Genomic DNA, 20,271 nt, shown 5'->3' on the forward strand with positions numbered 1-20,271 from the left:
GTAAATGCGTGGGAGGAAAGAGCTTCCATCTGGCCTCTCGCAGGGGATTTGGCTTCTCTTTAGAGATGCAGCTGGGGGTCAGGAGGCCAGGCTGGGCGCCTCCAGCCTCTCCCATGCAGAGCACCACCTTTAGACTTTATTTTTTGACAGAAAATGGGATATATTAGCGCACCTCATGTTGCATGTTCTGAACATGACCGTCTGCAGGCACAGTGTGGTCGGAGCTGACCATGGAGAACACAGCTCACAGTTTGCTGCTTCAGCTCATGTCCACTTGTTGCTAGGAATAAAGCTTTTGGTATTTCTATTGCACCTGCGCACAGGAAGGAGTTAATCCTCACAGCCCCAGTGCTGGGTGGCACGCACCTTCCCAACACGCACTGCACTTCTCCCTCGCGATGGCCAGCGCACTGGGCCTGACACCCCTCGTCACCCAGACTAGCTGCAGGTGTGGGCCAGAGCAGGAAAAGAGCTGAACCGTGGAACTGAGGATGGGGACTCCTGCACTGAGTGCAGTCAGGGCAGGAGAGTCCGGACCAGATTAAAGGGCCTCTCTCCTAGGAGACAGTGGAGGACCATTGTTCTGTAACTTCCTGCCCCAGCTTCAGTGTTAATGCTGAGACGCAGAAGGGCCCTGGGTGAGGCTTATGGGACAAATCTACACCACATCCGCTTCTGGAAAGTGTGGACCCACTGGGTCCTGCACAGGGTCAGGAAGGGCAATTTCACATGGTGGGACTTCAGCTGAGCTATTCTTGATCTGAGGAAGTCAAATTCTGAGCAGAATGGGCCTGAGGCAAACACCCAGAACAAGGGATTCCCGAAGGAGAACAGTGTGGGAAACGTTCAAAGAGCTGCCGTTCATTTCTTTAACAAGTGCAAACTCTGCTGCATGGGGCAGAAGTAAAGCAGAAGCTGCAATGAAGACAGGTTCATTCCTGCACAGCCTGGGTGTGTGTGGGTGCAGAGGAGAACCTGCATTTGCTGAGAGTCATTTGCAAGGCCTACGATCACGGTAGGGTGACCAGATGTCCCGATTTTTGGGTCTTTTTCTTATATAGGCACCTATTACCTCCCTGCCTCCATCCCAATTTTTCACATTTGCTGTCTGGTCACCCTAGATCACAGCCCTATTGTGGTGACAAGTATCAGAGGGGTAGCCGTGTTAGTCTGAATCTGTAAAAAGCAACAGAGGGTCCTGTGGCACCTTTAAGACTAACAGAAGTATTGGGAGCATAAGCTTTCGTGGGTAAGAACCTCACTTCTTGCATCTGAAGAAGTGAGGTTTTTACCCACGAAAGCTTATGCTCCCAATACTTCTGTTAGTCTTAGAGGTGCCACAGGACCCTCTATTGTGGTGACAGTCACAAATAGCTTGTAGTTGGGGCAGTCAGCCAGCCTCTCTTTGGATTCCTAATTTGATCACCCTGGAAATAGCTTATTTATTGAAGTTGACATTCCCCAGGAAATCTGCTTCAATGCTATGGAACGTCTTCAGTGACAGCGAGAACATAACCAGCTTCATGCTTGGAAAACCTTCGCACAAATCCTGGGTCCCATCAGCAATTTCTTCACGTGAACAACATCAGGGAGATCTCTGAGTATCTGTCCATCTGGAACAGAGAGACTCATCCCCTGTGGGAAAGGGCTTCTGTTAGCTCCCTATTTATTTACCTTTAGTAAGAAGGTTATTGGGGTATGCCCGTCAAATGCAAGTGTCTGAAGCATGTAGGCGCCAAGGGGAAGGGGGAACATTCAGGGTACTATAGTAAAAGGTCCCTAGGAGCAATGGGATGAAAATGAGGAAAGGACAAATATAGGATGAGTTTCTGGCAGTTTCCCAGCAGTGAAATCTGCTAGGTGACTCCCGGGGGAAGTGGGATCCAGGATATGGCACGACTCTGTTTCATGCTTAGAGCACTGCTTGTAAAACACTCTGGGTTGCCCGAGTCAAGGACTCAATCCTTGATCACTTTTGTGAGAATGCCCCAGGCTACTCAGTGTGTCCTCAATCACTCCATGGCTTCAGAGCTTACAGGCTAGTATGAACAGTTAGGAGCGGGAAAGATGTTCTCAACACCTAACTAGGAGTCCGGACTCCTGGATTCTATCCCCTGCTTTGCCTGACAAGTCACACTCCCTGTCTGTGTCTCTGCTGCCCCATCAGTGTGGTAGGAATAGTACTGGGGGATTGGGAATTCAATGCTATTTGTAAAGCTCTTTGAGATCCTCCTGTTGAAGGGGTGACATGCTCGGCACAGCTTGGCATATTGCTAAAATACCAGCTCAAACACTGTGTGCACAAGTTTTGACCTTGATTCTCAGCAAAGTTCCTGGGGTTAGTGACTGAAATTCGGAGAAGAGAAGATCCACTTCCTAGGGTCTAAATTCCTTTCCCAGGCAGTGCTTTGGGCAGAAAAAACAGGCTTTTGAATGACCTGTTGTACACCTCACCTGAACCCAGGTAGAGACCCCACCCCTTAACACCTCCCAATTCAGAGCTGGATCTAGCCAGAAGGGCAAAACTCAAGCTAGCTTCAGCTGTAGATTACAGAATATTTGAGGCTGTAATGCTCTCTAGTGCCTTCTCCTTAAACTGCAGTTCATTGGGCTCCAGATGCAATTCTCTACAGAGCTATTTGGAGGACCGGGCGTTTACCACATGGTCACTCACAGCCCATCACACCTGTGAAGCGAGTGATTTCGGTTTGCAGTGAGAGGTTGGTGCTTCTTCACAGGACTGCACCATTGGGATATGGGGTACCTAGGGAATTTGGAGCCTCCCTGGGGCAAGGGAGACAGGAGGTGTGGGGAAAATAGAACCTGCAGAAGAAAGAATCTGAGGATGGATGGAGAGCCCAGGAGGCTATCAGAGGAAGAAAACCCTAAAATAGCTAGAATGAGCTGCCCGTATCTGTCAACTGTACCATCTCAAACCCCTTTACCTTTCATGCTCACTACCTACCCAGATACTATCTTCCTGTCACCCTCCCTAGCCAACAGCTCGGCTGCATGCTTACTTGTCCAGAAAACAACAGAATAACAACCCTCTATTATAGGGCTTGTCAAAGCACTACACATCTCTCCTCTAACAAACCCAGCCTTATACTGACTGGCCTTTTAAGAGAGAATGGCTCCAGCCCCACCTGTGACTCGTTCAGGCCTCCGCCCAGGTGAGGAAAATTGGCATAGCCACATGACAGGGGAGTCATGTGGTTAAATCAATCCAAACGTGGAGATAAATGAGAAGGAGGCCTTTGGAAAGGCAAAAGAAGAGTAGAAAGGGTTGGCTAAGGTGTGGCCTGTCCTAGCTGCATAGAGAGGCAAGGAGGAGGAGAGGTGGTGGTCATTGTGTCTTTTATTTGCCCAGCTTTGGTGGGTAAGAGAGACACTTTTGAGCTTACGCAGAGCAGTTCTTTGGGTTGAAAGGGGGTAACCTGGAGAAGCTGAGTGAGGGTTGCAGCTGACCTGAATTTTCAGCAGAGACCCCACAAAGAGTGCTGTGGGATTCTTAGCTTAAGGGTAGAAGCCACTGGGAATTCTTTTTCATAGACTCTAGAACAGGGGTCGGCAGCCTTTCATAAGTGGTGTGCCAAGTCTTCATTTATTCACTCTAATTTAAGGTTTCATGTGCCAGTAATACATTTTAATGTTTTTAGTAGGTCTCTTTCTATAAGTCTATAATATATAACTAAACTATTGTTGTATGTAAAGTAAATAAGGTTTTTAAAATGTTTAAGAAGCTTCATTTAAAATTAAATTAAAATGCAGAGCCCCCCAGACTGGTGGCCAGGACCCGGGCAGTGTGAGTACCACTGAAAATCAGCTTGCGTGCCACAGGTTGCCTACCCGTGCTCTAGAAAGAGGCCTATAGGATCCCTGAACCCCTGTGAACAGGGGGCTGGACTTGAGGGGTAAAGGAGAAAATTGATTTGTTGCAACATGAATTAATTATATCCCACAAAAGTACAGGGGAGGGGGAATCTTGGTTTAAAGTGCTCTGGCCTGGGGTGAGTTTTTCTCAGGCCCTGAGAGAACTGGGGGCAGTGTGCCTGCAGGGCCATGTTGGCCCACGAGGGGGTGCCCAGAGATGGCTCCCTGCTACAGACAGCATTAGCCTCATCCTACACATGGGGAAGTTGAGGAGCAGTGAGGCAAAATTACCTTTCCACAGCCATACTGGTGAAGCCAGTCTCCTAGTGCTGTACTTAATCCACCAAGCCATGCACCTTCAAACCAAGGATCTGAGTGCTTTACAAGCAGTAGGTGTAATGGGAATTCTGCCATTGACTTCAGCAGGGCCAGGCTTTTGTCCATTCACTACTGCAAAAGTGCAAAGGATTAATGTGATCAAACTGATTCACTCTCAGATGTATGGAGGTTCTGAATACGTACGTTCACCTGATCCTGGACACAGCTGTCAGTCAGAACTACTCCAAGAATGAAAACCTATTTATGGTTTGGGCAGACTAACGTGCAGCCAGGAGTTGTCTATATAATGACATTCTCCAACTGGCAGCTTTCTGTGGGAATCAAAACTCTGAAGGTGCTTTTCTAAAATGAGAGGGGAAGGCAACCTGGAGTTGCTAATCTACCAGCTGGGTTGTAGAGGAATGCAAACTCGCTCCCCTGTAACTACAGAGACAGCCAGCCTGCCTCTGCACACAGCAACAAGAACCATTTCCAAACATGAGCTGCCCCAGATCAGCTCTGGGCCTCCTGAAAGAGGCTATTGCGTATGCTGAGAAACAGCAGCAAGCCCCACCCCAACACAGAGAGCAGGATGGGGGGACAGCACAGACTGACAGCTGAGCAAAATTGGCTTTCCCACCAAGCCAGCCAGCCCTGCCAGTCCAGGCTAAGATGTGGGGGAATCTCTCAGAACGTTTTGCAGTGATGGATGTAACCTAATTTGTGAGGCACAAAGGCGAGGCAAGTCCTGAGTTACGTGGGCTGTATATGGCCTGGCTTGGTTGTCCATGGACTGCAATCAGCCTGGTTTGCTTGTTTACGCTAATCTGAATGAATGTGACACAGAGGTAGGGGCCCTTTGAGGTGAAGTTCTTCTGTGGCTGCGAGGAACTGATGGAAGGGCAAGGCTGTGGCCAGAGACACCTGTAGGAAGGTCTGATACTCCATGTGGCCAGTCAGCTCTCAGTGGTTCTTTGGGGCTAGGATTGTTCTTATCCAGCTGGTGCGAGGGTCACTCTGACAACTAGAGGCAAAAGCAGCTGAGGGAACCAGTTGGCTTTGCTCTGGTGACAAATCTCACTGTGTCCATAACAAACCTTAGTGAAGTAGAAGAGTCCAGTCCTGGTCCCATGGGATGGACTGAGGGGGATTAACTGGCCTTCTACTCTGGCCTCTGTGAGCCCATGAAGGGGAGGAGTCCAGGGCCCCAGATGAAATTGTTCAGTGTCAATGTTCCCGGTTTTCCAAGATTGCCCTGCAGCAGACATCCCTCTCAGATGGCTGCAGCCAAGTTGGCTATGGGGCAGAAACACTGACCGGCCTGCTCCTGCCCTCACTCCACTTCCTCTTACTGCAGACCCCCCCCCCCCAGGGAGAACCCCTCTACTTCTGGGGTAGACCCAGATGGTCCCCGGCTCCCTCTCTCCACCTGCAAGCTGTCCTTCCCAGGCCTGTGTCTCCTCTCTGTGAGTAGCTAAAGGAAATCCAGCGACCGTTGTTTCTCCAGGTCAATGCCTGTGCTTTCTCCGCTGACCGGCTCCAGTGACAGCACTCTTCCTGTGGAACTCCAGAACTGGAGAGCTGCTCCGTGAAATCAAATGCCAGCACGTCCCTGTAATATGGAGGCAGTGGACTAGTGTCTGAAAGTCAGGCTGCTGCCTCTGGCATTGACTCTCTATCCCTCAGGGCCTAGCCACACTAGGACCATTAGTGGTGTTAAAAGGGGTATTATTGGTGGACAGTACTGTAGCCCCGATACCTACCTACTGCCCATGAAGATAGTGAGGATTAGTATTAAGGTGTGGCCAAACGGTTGACCATGCCATGAAGCAAATGTCTCCTTTAGAGCCAGCCTATCCCCCCCAAAATGCTAACATGTTAGAGGGCCCAGTGCTGAAGTGGGGTCAGTTCACCCTGGCGTCAGCTGTCACTGGTCTAGCCAGGCCATACATTGTCCTGGGGGTATGCAGTCCACGCCACCCAGCTTACAGCTTTAGAGGAAAGATATAAGGGGCTCTCCATCCAGGGGTATTTTCCTTTGCTTTCTCCTCTTCCTTGGCTTTAATTTTCATTGTTAAACAAAGGATGGCTTGGCTGTGTTGATTGCAGTCTGACCTGCCAGGCACCTATGAAATTTAACAATTCAGGAGCAAGAATGGACTAACCCAGGAGTGTGTCTGCTGGGGCCTGCAGCAAGAATTTACAAGGGGCTGGAGAGCTGCACCTTGCTTTGGATGGAACCGAGAAGTCTGCAGCCAGAGTCTCCTTGAATACCAGGTGCAGCATGTAGAGATTTCAGGTGTGAGAGGTCACTGCCTGGACTGAGATGTAGCATTGCATGCTGGGACTTGTAGTCTCCAAGTCCACTCTTCATTTTAAAGATGAGCTTGCCCAATCTGTGAGCAACACTGTGGGCCCTCTGGACTGAGACATGCACCCCTTCAGCTATACCCCTCTTTCTACACTCTCTCTAGGGCCAGTGAAAGACTGCAGGTTCTTGCCTGACTCCACCCTCTTTGCCAGCACCTCACATAACTGCATGGTTCAGTGTGAGAAACAGCAACTGCTGATCGCCTCCCTGTGCAGAAAGGTGTGTGTGCAACAGAGCCAGGCTGCCAGCGTCAGACAGGGACATCTGTGACCAAAGGCTACAGCAAAAGGGCAGGGAGCTGATCTGATAAGAGAATAAACCCTGTGGGCCCAAGCTCTCAGATCCCTGTTGATTTCAGTAAGAATTGCCACTGTGTAACTATGGGCAGAATCAGGCCCAGCCCTCCCGGCTGCTGAGGGTTACAATAGGATGGTAGGTAGGTCAGAGGAGTGTGGAAGTGAACCATTCAAAGAAGGGGGAAAGCTCTTCTAGGTAGATGGGAAAAGGGCTTCTTCCTGCAATCATGTTTTGAAAACACTTTCAAAGCCAAAGACAAAACCTGAGCATGTTCTCTAGCATTCTCTCTGAGCCAGGAATGAATGCCAGCCCTGGCAGGGATGGCTTAGCAGAGCCAAGAGAGGGAGGAGTATTGCAGCAGATAGATGGAAGGATTCCCTCTCCTATGTGAACACACGTGTTTGACGGGACAGAGATCTGGAAAGCAAAGCCCTAGGGCAGCTGGAGTGGCTCTGCTCAGATGCACTCATCACCAGACAGCGAGGGGGCACACAGCTGCCTCACACACTGTAGGGCTTTAGATTTCACGTGGCATTAGCATGGTTAATTAATGCAACACTGTCGAGCTAATACAAAGCTGTCAGTTAGCAGCCTCAACTGTATCCCTGTGCTAGGGCCATTCACAGCCCCTTCTCTTCATGAATGTGACACTGTCTGGTTTGTTACATTTCACACACAGTTGCCCACTTGGTATTTTCCAGGTCACTGCAAGTGTGGAGACTGTATGCTTCAGCCTTGATTCCAAGCAGCGTCTGTCAGGGGCCTGGGACCACATGGCTGTCCTGTGGGACACTCAGGTGAAGCAGGCACTCCCGCTGACTCTTGGAGATTCCTGCGTTCCATGCATGTTTAACACCCAAAAGCCAGGGAAGAGGCTTCATTTTTGCAGATGGTGTTAAAGTAGTGGTGAGTACTCTTTTTCCTGTGTCCAAGGAAGGAAACAGCATTTTCCTGCCCCTTCAATTCAGAGCATTAACATTGTTTCTTCTGCTAATTTAAATGGCTGCTTAATGCACTGAAAGCAAATGTAAGTCCTCTGCACAGCAACAGAATCCCCTCACAGTATAGGGTTGGACTAGAAGACCTGCTAGAGGCCCTGCTGAGCATCCTCTGACCTGTTCTGATGTCAGTTTCACAGAGGCATAAGGAACATCTCTGAAAGTGTAGCATGAGGTGCTATTTAACTGCCTGTAAAACTGCAGGAATTTGCAAGGACCAGCAAACCCTGGGGGAGGGGAAGCTAGTCTTCTGACTTATAGCTTAGAAGGGTTAGAGAGAGAGAGAGATTTCCAACTGCTGTTCACTTTTTGTCCCTCCAATTAGGCCAGATGTTGAGGCTTTTCATGGGGCATGATGACGATATGCAAAGTTGTGACTTTTCACTGAATACTCCATATCTGGTAACTAGACCTCACTGTCCTGTCATCTTCTAGCTACTGCCATGTGAATGATATGTTAGTGACTTATAACATGATGAGACCTTTCAAATAGAAGATTCTATCCAGGTAGGCATTTATGCTGTGCTCATCGCTAGGGGATCTGACAACCTTAATGTCCAAGCCATTTAGCCAAGAGTGCACCCTTCTGAGGCTTGAATTGCATTCAGAAATTTTTAGATGTTCATTTGCATTACCACCATGAACTTGTGTTGTTTTCTTTTCTTGATAGTCTGGAATTTCCCTACAAAAATCAAGACAAACCCCAACTAGGACATCAGGGCAATATTAGCTATGTTTGCTTCGCTGTAGCAGGAATGCTGGTAAGAACTACTAGACTCCTCTCTAGATTACTTAGCTGTTATGGTTTATCATTAACATTATTTTATTGTGCACATATAGGATGTTTTATAAAACAGGTACTCTGGCCCAGGCACAGTACAATAAGGCAAAATCAAATCCCAGTCTCCCTGCTCAGATGTGAGATTAGCAGCTATTACGGCAGGGCTCCTTCCCATGTTAAAGAATAGAGTAGCTGTAGCCACCTAACAGGGTGATACCATAATGCAGTGGTGGGGGATAGTGCAGTAACCTTGGCATGGATTTTAGCACACCCGAGACAAGCCTTTACCCTAGTTAGAATTTATTCCAGCCTATGAATCCTTCAGAACTAGTGTGAGCAGCATGTATTAAAGAGAATCTTTCCGTTGAATTCACTAGGAGGTGGCTCAGCCCTTGTGACAGAGTATGAGTAGCACTGTAAGATTTCCCCCTATGGGTTAAACTGGGAGATGGGTGCTTAGCCAGTTAACAAGGGAGTTCAGCTCACGAGCTGGAGAGGGTTAAGGATACAGAAAGGGAGAGGAAAAGAATGACTAAAGAAGCCCAGATCTCTTCTCCCATCTCCAGCCCCACTGTCCTGGGCCTAGGGTGGAGGTTGGGTAAATCCTTTCGCTATGAGGACAACTATACAAGCCACTCTAAATAAAGCACACTGGTGAACTTATGCAAGAGTGTGTGTGAGGATGGCTTGCAACATGAAACATGGCGTGGAGAAATGCAACCTGTGACACCTCCCTCAAGGGATAAAGAAACTAATGAGATCCAACACAGACTGCACACTATTGGTGCTGCATTATTTAAATAGCAGCTTGAAACGCTTCACTATGTTACAGCTGAAGGGAACCCATCCAATAGCAGCTACGGCTCAGTGCTCTGGCTCTGCAGAAAACTCTACAGGAGAAAAATAAGCATTGTAGGAAAGCATGCTTGGTTGGGTCTCTTTAACTGGCTGGTTTACAGGTGGAAGTGTGGGAATTTGCATGGCTCTTTAGCCCACCTATAAATGAAGCCTGGGTACTGAGTGGAAGGGAGCCTGATCATATCCAAGTACTGGTAATAATGTAGAACAGCATGGGTTATTCAAACAAGAAACCTAATCAGTAAGGAAGTATGCTATACCTCTTTATGGGTGCAGGCTACCATGACACTGGCCTTTGAGGTGATGCCTGCTATCTGCTGGAGAAGGGAACTGTCACATCTTGAAAGCTGCATTGCACCATAAAAAACACAATCTTCATATTACTGTGATTTTGTACATACCGTTGTACAAAAGGCCACCTTGCTGTCTTCCAACATGCAGCTGAAAGCTTTGTACAAAAGTCCTGTGGCTGTAGTGTCACTGACTAGTAGTGGAGGCCATACATCTTAGCTCCACAGGCACTATGAACCAACAATGGGACTGAAAGGAGCCTGCAAACAGGTCTCATAAGTAGAGCTCTCTGTCACGGAGGTTGTGGAAGTCACAGATTCTGTGACTTCCTGCGACCTCTGTAGCGCCAGCGTAGCTGACCCCAGGGCTGCCTCCCCCCCCAAGATTCAATCAGGGGTATTTATGATTTAAGTCATGGATAGATCGTGAGCTGGGATTTTTTTTGTTTCTTTTGTTTTTGTTTGTTGTCCATGGCTTTTACTAAAAATACCTGTGATGAGTAAGGCTATGATTTAATAAGTAAGGGAATCTAGTTTTCAGAACCACCTACATGCCCATGATTTTTTGGTCTCACTGGAGACAAGCATACCTGCTAACTGATGAGGTCTTTATATAAAAGTATTACACTGAGAAAGTAACTGTAGTGAATATTCTGGAATATCAGGCATAGATAACTCAAGTTTCTGCTGATACATCAGTGCAGAAAGCTCAACCCAGACTGTCCCACCTTCACACAACAGAAGCACAAAGTAGGGGTAAGTTCTGCACAGCCAAGAGCAGCGTTGACAATTTGTCAGGCGCAAAAGGAGCCCTCCATGCTTGTAATAAAACCACCTCTTGAGCTATAAATCCTCAGCAGCATGCAGTGCTCTCTCAATTCCATTTCAGAGGGTGGCCAATCCTCTGAAATCAAGATTAAGATTGCAATAAGCTTTCAAGCCACACTTGAGCACCTGTTGAAAGTGAGGTGAATCTCCACATAATAGCCTAAGCATTACTAATAATGCTAGTAATTTTTAAGCAGCAATTGTATGCCAAATGGTTTAGTGACAGATATCATCAAAAATGGCTGTAGAGATATTTTTACTGGATATACTGGGGTTCATCTGAGCAATAACAGTAAGGCGTTCCAGCTCTACAGTCACTGCTCAAAATAAGCTCTGGCAAAAGAGGCAGAGAGAAGAAGGGACCTCACTATGCTAATTTACCGGTACAGCGATCAGATCCTGCAGTTACTGACACCAGAGAAAAATCTTAAAATAGAAAATCCTCTCAACTACTGGACACACACTAATTCACTTTGAGACGCCAGAAGTTAAATACTTCTGCCCCAAAACTTAAAAGCTTAGTGGATTCAGATATTTGCGAAGACTCATGTTTGCCTAAAACATTAGCATGTTCTTTATAGAGGACACCACAGAAAACTAAACAGTTTTATAATGCAAATGGTGACAAATTAATTTTAGCATCTTCCACGCTACACTAACAAAGCTCTCATGATCTCTAACTGAATCGTTTCCCTCCATACAGTGTTATGAGTTCTGAACCAAATCCACTCTATAAAACAAGTATCTATGCCTGTCAGTTTCCAAACAACTTGATGTTTAATGAGAAAAAGCTGGCCAATATAGACAGATCCATAGTATGCAAAAGGTTTATGCCTTAACAGCAAACTTCCGGACAGGGTACAGGCGCTCTTTTCGCTGCTGTTTTTTGGTCTTCAAACTTTCTTCGTACTTATTTAATCTGCGGCGCATGGCACGAGTCTTCTTCGGCCGTAGGTCAAGAGGCTTGTACTTTTTGCCCTGTTTTCAAAAAAACAACAAATAAGCCTCAAAAGTGGTTGTGTGTTGTTTTAAGCAGACTTTACCCTTGCCACTGCATCCACGCTGTTCAGTAATCTGCAAAGGATCTGGGTGTGTACAAGTACAGAAAGCTGTCCTGCCTGTTGGTACTGCATGGAGAGCAGGGGCTAAAACTTCCCTATGCAGTTCGTGCCTATGACACACTTTCTCCACTAGGAAATGGCTTTACACTACTCAACAGCTGGGAGGGTACCAACCATCAGTCACTACCAGCAGTTTTACCAGACAGGACTGCAGCCTAAAGTTGGGTGATTCCTGATTTTATTAATCCCAGGAGTCTGCCAGTACCTCTGGAAGTATACACTTGGTCACCTGCTCTAGATAATCCTGGTGTACAGCAAAGAACGTGGCCCATGAGAAATAACACACTGCTATGGGGAAAAAACCTGTTCCAGTGTTCTCAGTGACTTCATCCCTCAAGACTGCTAATCTTTACGAACGTATTTTCCAACAGAGCACTTAGATCTGTGCCTACTGGAAAGCACACAAAGCCAGATAACAGAGTTACATGCTGTCCAGTAGAAGAATCCTTTAGCAAGAACAGATTCACACTGCATCTACTCAATTCAGAGCAGTGCTGGGTGTTAGTCTTGCAATAAACAGTATTTTGAAAAGGGACCATTATAATATGAGATTAAGGTTATACTTTTCCCAGGATTAGAACATTTGAAACAAAATCTCATTTGCAGAATTATTCTTGCAACTAGCTGGGTCTCTTGCCTCACAATTCTATCCACATATCTCAAAATGTCCAGAAAGGAATGTAGGGTAGGGCCTAACAAAGTAGAAAGTTTGGACTTACTTTATAAAATTTCCTCAGGTTCTCTTTCTGGGTCTGGTTGATGACAGTCAGCACTCTGGCAATGGATTTGCGGACAACCCGGCTGCAGAGAGTAAAGAAACTGGCCTCAAAACACAGACAATAAAAGGCTTAAAACTGGCAAGTACTTTACAAAATATGTAAGAGGAACCATAGAATTGGGATAACGGAGGCACTACTCGAGAATTATTTCTTACTATATTCAAGACATAGTAGTCATTTTACTCTTCTTTAACAATTAGAATCTTACCACCCTGGAGCTTCCCCTCTACCCAAACACTAAACTAACTCCTTTTCTCCTGTCTAGTCCACATTTGTTTCCTCCTCTGCCCCCCTTGCTTCTCTTCAATGCTACCTACTCTCAGGACAAGGATGGTATTGCTACATCATATATCTCAAATGTGCCATATCAACAAGAAGCAGCCTGTCTATATTAGGTGAAGAAACTGTTACAGCGATATCAGTTGTAAGTAGTACATAAGAATGGCCGTACCGGGTCAGACCAAAGGTCCATCCAGCCCAGTAGCCTGTCTGCCGACAGTGGCCAATGCCAGGTGCCCCAGAGGGAGTGAACCTAACAGGCAATGATCAAGTGATCTCTCTCCTGCCGTCTCTCCACCCTCTGACAAACAGAGACTAGGGACACCATTCCTTACCCATCCTGCCTAATAGCCATTAATGGACAATCTCCATGAATGTATCCAGTTCTCTTTTAAACCCTGTTACAATCCTACCCTTCACAACCTCCTCAGGCAAGGAGGCAAGTAATGCTCCCTTCCCCTTGCAACAGGCTTAGTGTGTGCCCACAGCGTAGCCTATGGCTGGGGTTAGATGAGGGCTGAAGCACCTGTAGGCTAAAGTAACCCTGGAGCCAGGGGCCCTGGAGATTCCCCACCTGGAGGGACAGCACTGCGAGACAGAGGCGGGAGCTCTGATAGCCCCCCACTCCCCCCGCAGGCTCACGGCCAGGCCCCTAAGTGGGAGCGCAGCAGAGCGAGCGTCCCCCGGGGCTTGGACTTACATCTTGGACAGCTTGGAGGCGGCTCCGCCAGTCACCTTGGCCACCCGCAGCTGGGACAGCTCCACCTTCAGGTCATCCAGCTGCTTCAGCAGCTCCTCCTTCTTCTTCCCTCGCAGGTCACGGGCCTTGATCTTCGCCTGCCCAGGAGAGCGAGAGCCCGCTCAGAACCCGGCCGCCCGTCTCCCCCGAGCCCAGCCCTTAGAACCCAGCCGGCTGCCGCCTCACAGCCAGGCCCGGGCCCGCCGCCCCCCCAGCCCGCCCCCGGTCCCGCCGCCCCCCCCGAGCCCAGCCCTCAGCCGGCTGCCCCCAGCCCGCCCCCGGGCCCGATCCCCCCAGCCCGCCCCTCGGAGCCCAGGGCATCCAGCGCGGCCGAGCCCCAGCGTCAGCCCCGCAGTCTCCGCGGCCCCGGCCTGTGCCGGCAGCCCTCGCTCCCGCGCGAGGGAGTAGCCGAGCCTCGGGGGGACCGGCCGGGCCTAGGGGCCCTCCCGCCCTCCGGGGGCCGCCTCTCCCCGCGGATGGCTCCGGATTACAGCGCGAGGGGTCCCGGCCGCTGAATCTACTCACCATGTCGGCAGCGGCTCGGAGCGAAAGGACGGAAGCCGAGCGAGGCCAGAAGTTAGAACGCGAAAGAGCCTGACTGGGCGGGAATCAACCAATCCGGTCTCACAGTGCAGGGGTGATGGGAGGAGCCGGCGCACTGCAACTCGCCCCCTGCAGACTCGCAGCGCAATGGTACAGCCAGAGGGGACGGGTGGGAGTTCTGGGGCTGCTGGCCCTAGAATTCGTTCATCTATGCCCTGATGTTACTGTATAGCAATCCTAGCAATTGCTGCCATTATCATAAAATCAACCAATATAATAAGTATAGTAACGACCAAGTAATTATATTGCATGAGGCTGGGATTCTGCAGTGGCTCTGCATATCGGCAGACCCAGGGCTTCAATGGGGCTTTGCATGGATCCCTTGCATGATCAGGTCCTGTGTCTCTTAGGGCATGTCTACACTAGCCACGGGCAGCGATCAATCCAGCGAGGGTCACTTTATCGTGTCTAGTATAGACGCGATAAATCAACCGCCGATCGCTCTAGTGCCGACTCCAGTACTCCACCTCAACAAGAAGCACAAGGGGAATCGATGGGAGAGCGTCTCCCGGCAACACAGCACAGTGAAGACAATGCAGTAAGTAGATCTAAGTACGTCGACTACAGCTACGTTATTCACGTAGCTGAAGTCGACGTACTTAGATCTACTTACTGCATTGCGTACTTAGATCTACTTACTACGTTATTCACGTAGCTGAAGTTGCATAACTTAGATCGATCTCTCCCCATAGTGTAGACCAGCCCTTATACTCGGATTGATCTGTGGGTATCTAATCAGGGCCGGCTCCAGGGTTTTGGCCGCCCCAAGCAGCCAAAACCAAAAAACAAACAAACAAACAAAAAGCTGCGATTGCGATCTAAAAAAAGCTGCGATTGCGATCTGCTGCGGCAATTCGGCGGGAGGTCCTTCACTCCCAGGCGGAGTGAGGGACCGTCCGCCAAATTGCCGTCGAATACCTGGACCTGCTGCCCCTCTCCGGAGCGGCCGCCCCAAGCAGCTGCTTGAGAAGCTGGTGCCTGGAGCCGGCCCTGTATCTAATGTAATAGGTAACAGTAGCTCTCAAGATACATGTATCATAACTACTGCTCTGTAACATTCCATGTTATAATGCCTGGCTGATAATCAGACCTGATCTTTAGGGCCTTAGAGAGTAAGAGGTTAATGCTGTCTGAGGATACTGTGCAAGGCACTGATGTGACCTGCTGTAAAGACAATTAAAATGCTAAAATCCATGAATGTCATCACTGTGGTAATGCTGCCCCATCTTAACTGGGTAGTGTCAACTTGAAAATCATGCTTCTTTCTGAAAATGGTGTTCCTCCTATTATTAATGGGACATCTGAGGCCCTGAACCTGCAGATATTTCCAGATGGGTAGACCAAGGGTCTCCTCATGGGTACAGGATCTACCTGCATGGATCCAATTGCGAGATTGAAGCTTTAGGTTGATGTAACAGAGATCAGAGAAAAATCTATTTTCTCAGTTTGTATTTGTGCATTTGACAAGCGTCATAAAAACAGTATCCAGTTTGTGCCATCTTCATCATGCCAGAGCAACCCGAGAACTGAATGTTTAAAATTATCTGAATAGCCAAAAGATGAAGCATGAAGTAGAACCAGTCTATCTCCGCGTGACCTTAGACCACACACTGAGTTACCATGCCCACCTGAAGAAGACAGCAGCTAAAGTTAAGATGCACAATAATCTTCTTAGCAAATTGGCAGGTTCATCATGGGGTGCTTGTGCTCCAACTTCGCGGACGTCAGCTCTTGCCACCTCGTACTACAAACCAATTCGGAATCGATCGTCACACACCAAACTGGTGGATATGCAGTTACATGCTGCCATGCATATTATCTCCGGCACCCTGCGTCTGACTCCACTCCCATGGCTTCCAGGTCTGAGCAATATTGCTCCTCCTCATATCAGATGAGAGGTTGCCACTGGCAAGTTACTGGAGGAAGTACACACCAACCCAAGCCTGCTGTTGCACAATGACCTTTTAAAACCACCAGCTGAACATTTGCTGTCACGTTGCGCATTATGGTCTCATCCGCCATGCCAGGCTTTTAGGGCGGAAACACTCTAGCGAGAGGAATGTATATCTGTTATAATCCCCAACCAGTCCCTCAACACCTACCCCACAATTTGCCCTCCTGGTTTTGACCTGCCCCATCACCAATGGTCCCTGTTGAAGAGGTTCCGGACCGGGCAAGATCTCTGTGCAGCCAACCAGCATCGCTGGGGCCGTTGTGACAGCCTTTGTGCAGCTGTGGGCAACACAGACAATGCACATTGCCGATGAATGCCTGCTGACTAGCAGTGGTGGACTAAAAGAACCGCATCATGCCACGGAAGATGCCATCGCTTGGCTAGACGACTATGCACACGATAAATAAAATTTTCCAGCTGGTTGCGTGAGTCTTTCTTGAGCAATAGGGATCAGGCAGCCCCCCGGTGTGGGCAGACTCCAGGTGCAGTTCTTCCCCTCCCCACACGGTGGCGCCCCTGCCTCCCGCACAGCCGCCCCTGTCCGTATCTAAGCAGCAAGAGCCATACTCGCGGTTTCAACCTATACTGCTGGGGAGATGGCATGAGAGTGACGGGGGCTGCAGCCAGTCAGAGAGCGGAGTCGCCTCCTCGCCGAGCGACGAGCCAATTAGAACCTGGAAAGGGCGGGGCAAGTCCGCCTCCCAGACTAGTGTGAGGCGGCATCCGCGCTCCCCTGGCACCGAGCGGCAGCGCTAGCGGTAGGAGCAGCTTCGCCGCGGAGCTGGCGGAGGCGGCGCGGATGGTGAGAGGAGCCGCCCGGCAGCGCCTGCCCCGCACTGGCCCGGCCTCCAGGTGAGGGGCGCCGAGTGCGAGTGCGCGCGCACGAGGGGGGGGCGTCTCCGGCCCGGCGGCAGGAAAAGCGCGTAAAGCCCCCCCCCCCCCCCCGGCATGGCCCCCCGCCTCTCCTTCCCCTCCCCCGCCCCGTAACCCCCGCCTCTCCTCCCCCCGCCCTGTAACAGCCCGGGATCCCCGCCCCGTAACCCCCGCCTCTCCTCCCCCCCCGTAACGGCTCGGGACCCCCACCGCCCCGTAACCCCCGCCTCTCCTCCCCCCCCGTAACGGCTCGGGACCCCCACCTCCCCCCCCCCGCCCCGTAACCCCCGCCTCTCCTCCCCCCCCGTAACGGCTCGGGACCCCCACCTCCCCCCCCCGCCCCGTAACCCCCGCCTCTCCTCCTCCCCCCCGTAACGGCCCGGGACCACCGCCCCCCCCCGCCCTGTAACCCCCGCCTCTCCTCCCCCCGCCCTGTAACGGCCCGGGACCCCCGCCCCCCCGCCCTGTATACCCCCGCCTCTCCTCCCCCCGCCCTGTAACGGCCCGGGACCCCCGCCCCGTAACCCCCGCCTCTCCTCCCCCCCGTAACGGCCCGGGACCCCCGCCTCCCCCCCCCCCGCCTCGTAACCCCCGACTCTCCTCCCCCCCGTAACGGCCCGGGACCCCCGCCTCCCCCCCCGACCCGTAACCCCCGCCTCTCCTCCCCCCCCGTAACGGCCCGGGACCCCCGCCTGGCCCCCCACCTGCTCCCCCGCCACTCTTACCCCCGCTCTGTCCCTCCTGCCCCGAGCTCCCGCTGCCCTGTGCAGGGCCCCCTGCGGTGCCCTATTCCCTGTGCCTTGCCCGGTACCCCCCTCCTTCCCCCCCCCCCCCGCCTCATCAGCCCCCCTGGACTCCCTCATCCGTGAGCTCCTGGGGACCGGGCCCGTGCTCAGAGCCTACCCAGTGCTGAACGATGCCAGGGAGGGCAGGGCGCACCCTGGAGTGTGTTGCCTGGAGCCTGTTTCCCTTCTGCCCTTCCTGGTGCTCGTTTCCCTGGCCCCCCAGGTCACTGCCTTCTTTCTCTTTCCCACCTCCAGAACAACAGGCCTGGTGGAGAAGCCTTCTCGCAAACGGAAATCCAGGTAAGATGGTGATTTCCCATCCCCCTCCTTTACTTTGGTGATGGCTGACTCTGTGGATAGGCAAAATAGACCTTCTTCCACACTGTGCCTCATTGCTCTCACAGACACTTCTACAGAGCCTCCTGCTACAAGATCAGTCTCAGCTCAGTTGCTGTAAGCAGGAGCGAAGCACATTGAAATCAAGGGGAGTTGTGTCCCAGTGTGTGCAGTCAAAAAATGAACTGCTCTGTTAGCTCAAGAGACCCTGGCTTCCCCTAGCCAAGTGACATGTCTGTGAATTTCCTAGGAGAGGGTGGGGGGATTGTAAAATGGTGTCAAAGCTGCAGACCAAGGCAGATAGTGCATTGTAGTGTATGTACCTAATGCAGGTGATAGAAAAACACACATAGGAGAAAATCAATTCTTTGCTTGAGAAGATCTTGAGTATCTAAGAACCATAGAAGTGATTCTAAAGGCAACAGGGGTTTTCTTTCCCACTCCATATGTATATATCTCTGGAGGTGCCAATAGGGAGATGCCTTTGCTTGCATTTAGCATGGAAGTTTCTGTGTCTGTTTATTCAGGAGAAGAGAAATGTCTGCAAATCTCTGCTGCTGCCTTGTTCTGTGCACCTAGCCACCTTTTTGGAGGCTAGTTTTCCCTTGCTCTCAACATGTAATTTCTGAGGAGAGGGAAGGGGATTCTGTTATTAGTCTGGAATATTCTACAGATTCTGTCTGGTTCAGTGTGGGCTTCATGGCTCTTTTCACTTGATGGTTTCTGCTTTGTTACAGCCTCTGACAGCAGGAGTCTAAAAGTGTTAGTGTTTTGTAGGGGGGAAGGTTTGACAATGGGAAACATACACAACAGTCCGAATACTGACATGCATGAGATCTTTGTGTGTAAATATTTTATTCCTGCTGTCTCCAGACTGATTATTATAGAGTGAGTGGTGCTGGCCCATTTCCTTTTCCATCTGTTAAATTGCATTAAAAGAGGCCACAAATAATTTCCTAATTTTTTATATGCAAGTAGCTGCTGTGGATCTCCCAGGAATGTCATGTGAAGGCAAGTAGCAGAGCAGATAGTTTGTGCCACAATGAATTGGAAGGGAGGTTGTCTTAGAGACAGTGTCTCTACTAAGGTGTGGGCCACCCTATGGAAAAAGTTTAGGGGCCCCTTACTTGCTTTCTTCCTCCTGTGTCTGCTGTTCGTGCTTTGAACTCCTGCAGTACTGCTGTGCCTTAAGGGCTATTAAAACGAATTCCATTTTCATCAGTTGATAAGGATGCCCAATGGGTTTTGGGGCTAGGCAGTACAGATGGACAAAGTCAGTTCAGCAAAGTTCACTTCCTTAGTGTGTGGAGAGAGATTTGGATGGGCAAGGGAGATGGAAAAGCTGCACGTATGGGTTGAGAATTTTATTCACAAACAGAAATATTTATAAATAAGCTTGTTAATAGTTTTGTGTTGTGCAATGTTATTGCTTCTCTCTCTCTCCCTTACTTACTGTAAGAATAGTGGTGACGAAGGGCTTGATCCTGAACACTTGACTCAGTCCAAACTCCATTGATCCAAGGGTCTGACTCTGATCTCCTGCCATTGAGAATAGGAAGTTACTCCACCAAAGTCTGTTGAGTTGCAGTGGTAAAAAGCTTTGGGGGCTAGTTCTTACTTGAGTCTTATACTTAGGACTTGTCTCCACTAAGGAAATGTAGTAAAAATTTCCTAATGTAGTTAACATAATTTCAGTTCCACTGGTAGGAGCCCTCCTATAGATTGGGGGCAGACAGCTGCTGGCATTCTAAATGCCTTGCCATATAGGCCTGCTCTGTGCTTGGTTAAACAATATAGCAATTAAAACCTCTGCGTACCCAGGAACCCCCTGTCTGCACTGTCTCTCTCACCAGTGCTACCAGCAACAAAGCTGAAATGGTAATGGCAGTCATGGGGAATTTTAGCAAACATATCCTAGTGTAGAGACAGGCACAGTGGTTTACAGAAGCAGCTACTCTTGAGTGCGTTTACTGACCTTACATGAACACAGTTGCATCAGAGTTGTAACTTTCATTGCTCAGTCCATTGAATGCGTAAGTGATTAGGAACCTTAGCATCACACCTGACTGTAGATTAGATTTGTGGAAAAAGACATTTAATTTTTATCTGAGATTAATCGGCCCGCTCCTTCCTGGCCTGCCCCCACTCTTTGAATGGTTTGGGGAGTCTTTGTAAGCCAAGCAGTATT

The 20,271-nt window shown here is 49.8% G+C and overlaps 2 protein-coding genes across 9 annotated transcripts in view; one reads left to right on the top strand and one right to left on the bottom strand.

Moving 5' to 3' along the window:
• Positions 1 to 11,368: 11,368 nt before the first annotated feature.
• On the bottom strand, positions 11,369 to 14,198 carry RPL35 (ribosomal protein L35). The gene is made up of 4 exons (XM_005279400.5): positions 14,058 to 14,198; positions 13,494 to 13,630; positions 12,455 to 12,536; positions 11,369 to 11,592 (listed from the first exon to the last, which is right to left on the bottom strand). Exons 1-4 carry the CDS (start codon positions 14,058 to 14,060, stop codon positions 11,443 to 11,445), a joined length of 372 nt encoding a protein of 123 aa, XP_005279457.1. The 5' UTR covers positions 14,061 to 14,198; the 3' UTR covers positions 11,369 to 11,442.
• Positions 14,199 to 16,770: 2,572 nt separating this feature from the next.
• Positions 16,771 to 20,271, top strand: part of SCAI (suppressor of cancer cell invasion) — a 93,942-nt gene continuing 90,441 nt past the window's right edge. For 3 of the 8 annotated variants that reach the window (XR_010593571.1, XM_065572005.1, XM_065572006.1), the window contains exons 1-2: positions 16,805 to 16,935; positions 17,997 to 18,047. Coding sequence is in view for 4 of the 8 variants with exons in the window: in XM_065572005.1 (XP_065428077.1) it covers positions 16,889 to 16,935; positions 17,997 to 18,047 (98 nt within the window). In the remaining 4 variants the exon portion in view is untranslated. Of the gene's footprint in view, positions 16,942 to 17,996; positions 18,048 to 20,271 lie in introns of all 8 variants that reach the window. The other 5 variants (XM_005279401.5, XM_042854428.2, XM_065572010.1 and 2 more) reach the window with 3 other exon arrangements.

Source organism: Chrysemys picta, chromosome 18 (genome assembly GCF_011386835.1).
Source record: "Chrysemys picta bellii isolate R12L10 chromosome 18, ASM1138683v2, whole genome shotgun sequence".
NCBI classification, from domain to species: domain Eukaryota; kingdom Metazoa; phylum Chordata; order Testudines; family Emydidae; genus Chrysemys; species Chrysemys picta.

What these genes read in the sequence shown, in the direction of transcription:
- RPL35 (XM_005279400.5), bottom strand. An exon ending in GCCTCCAAGCTGTCCAAGAT is followed by an intron (nt 12,537 to 13,493) that starts GTAAGTCCAAGC and finishes TACTCTCTGCAG; the next exon opens with CCGGGTTGTCCGCAAATCCA. An exon ending in ACCTGAGGAAATTTTATAAA is followed by an intron (nt 11,593 to 12,454) that starts GTAAGTCCAAAC and finishes TTTTGAAAACAG; the next exon opens with GGCAAAAAGTACAAGCCTCT.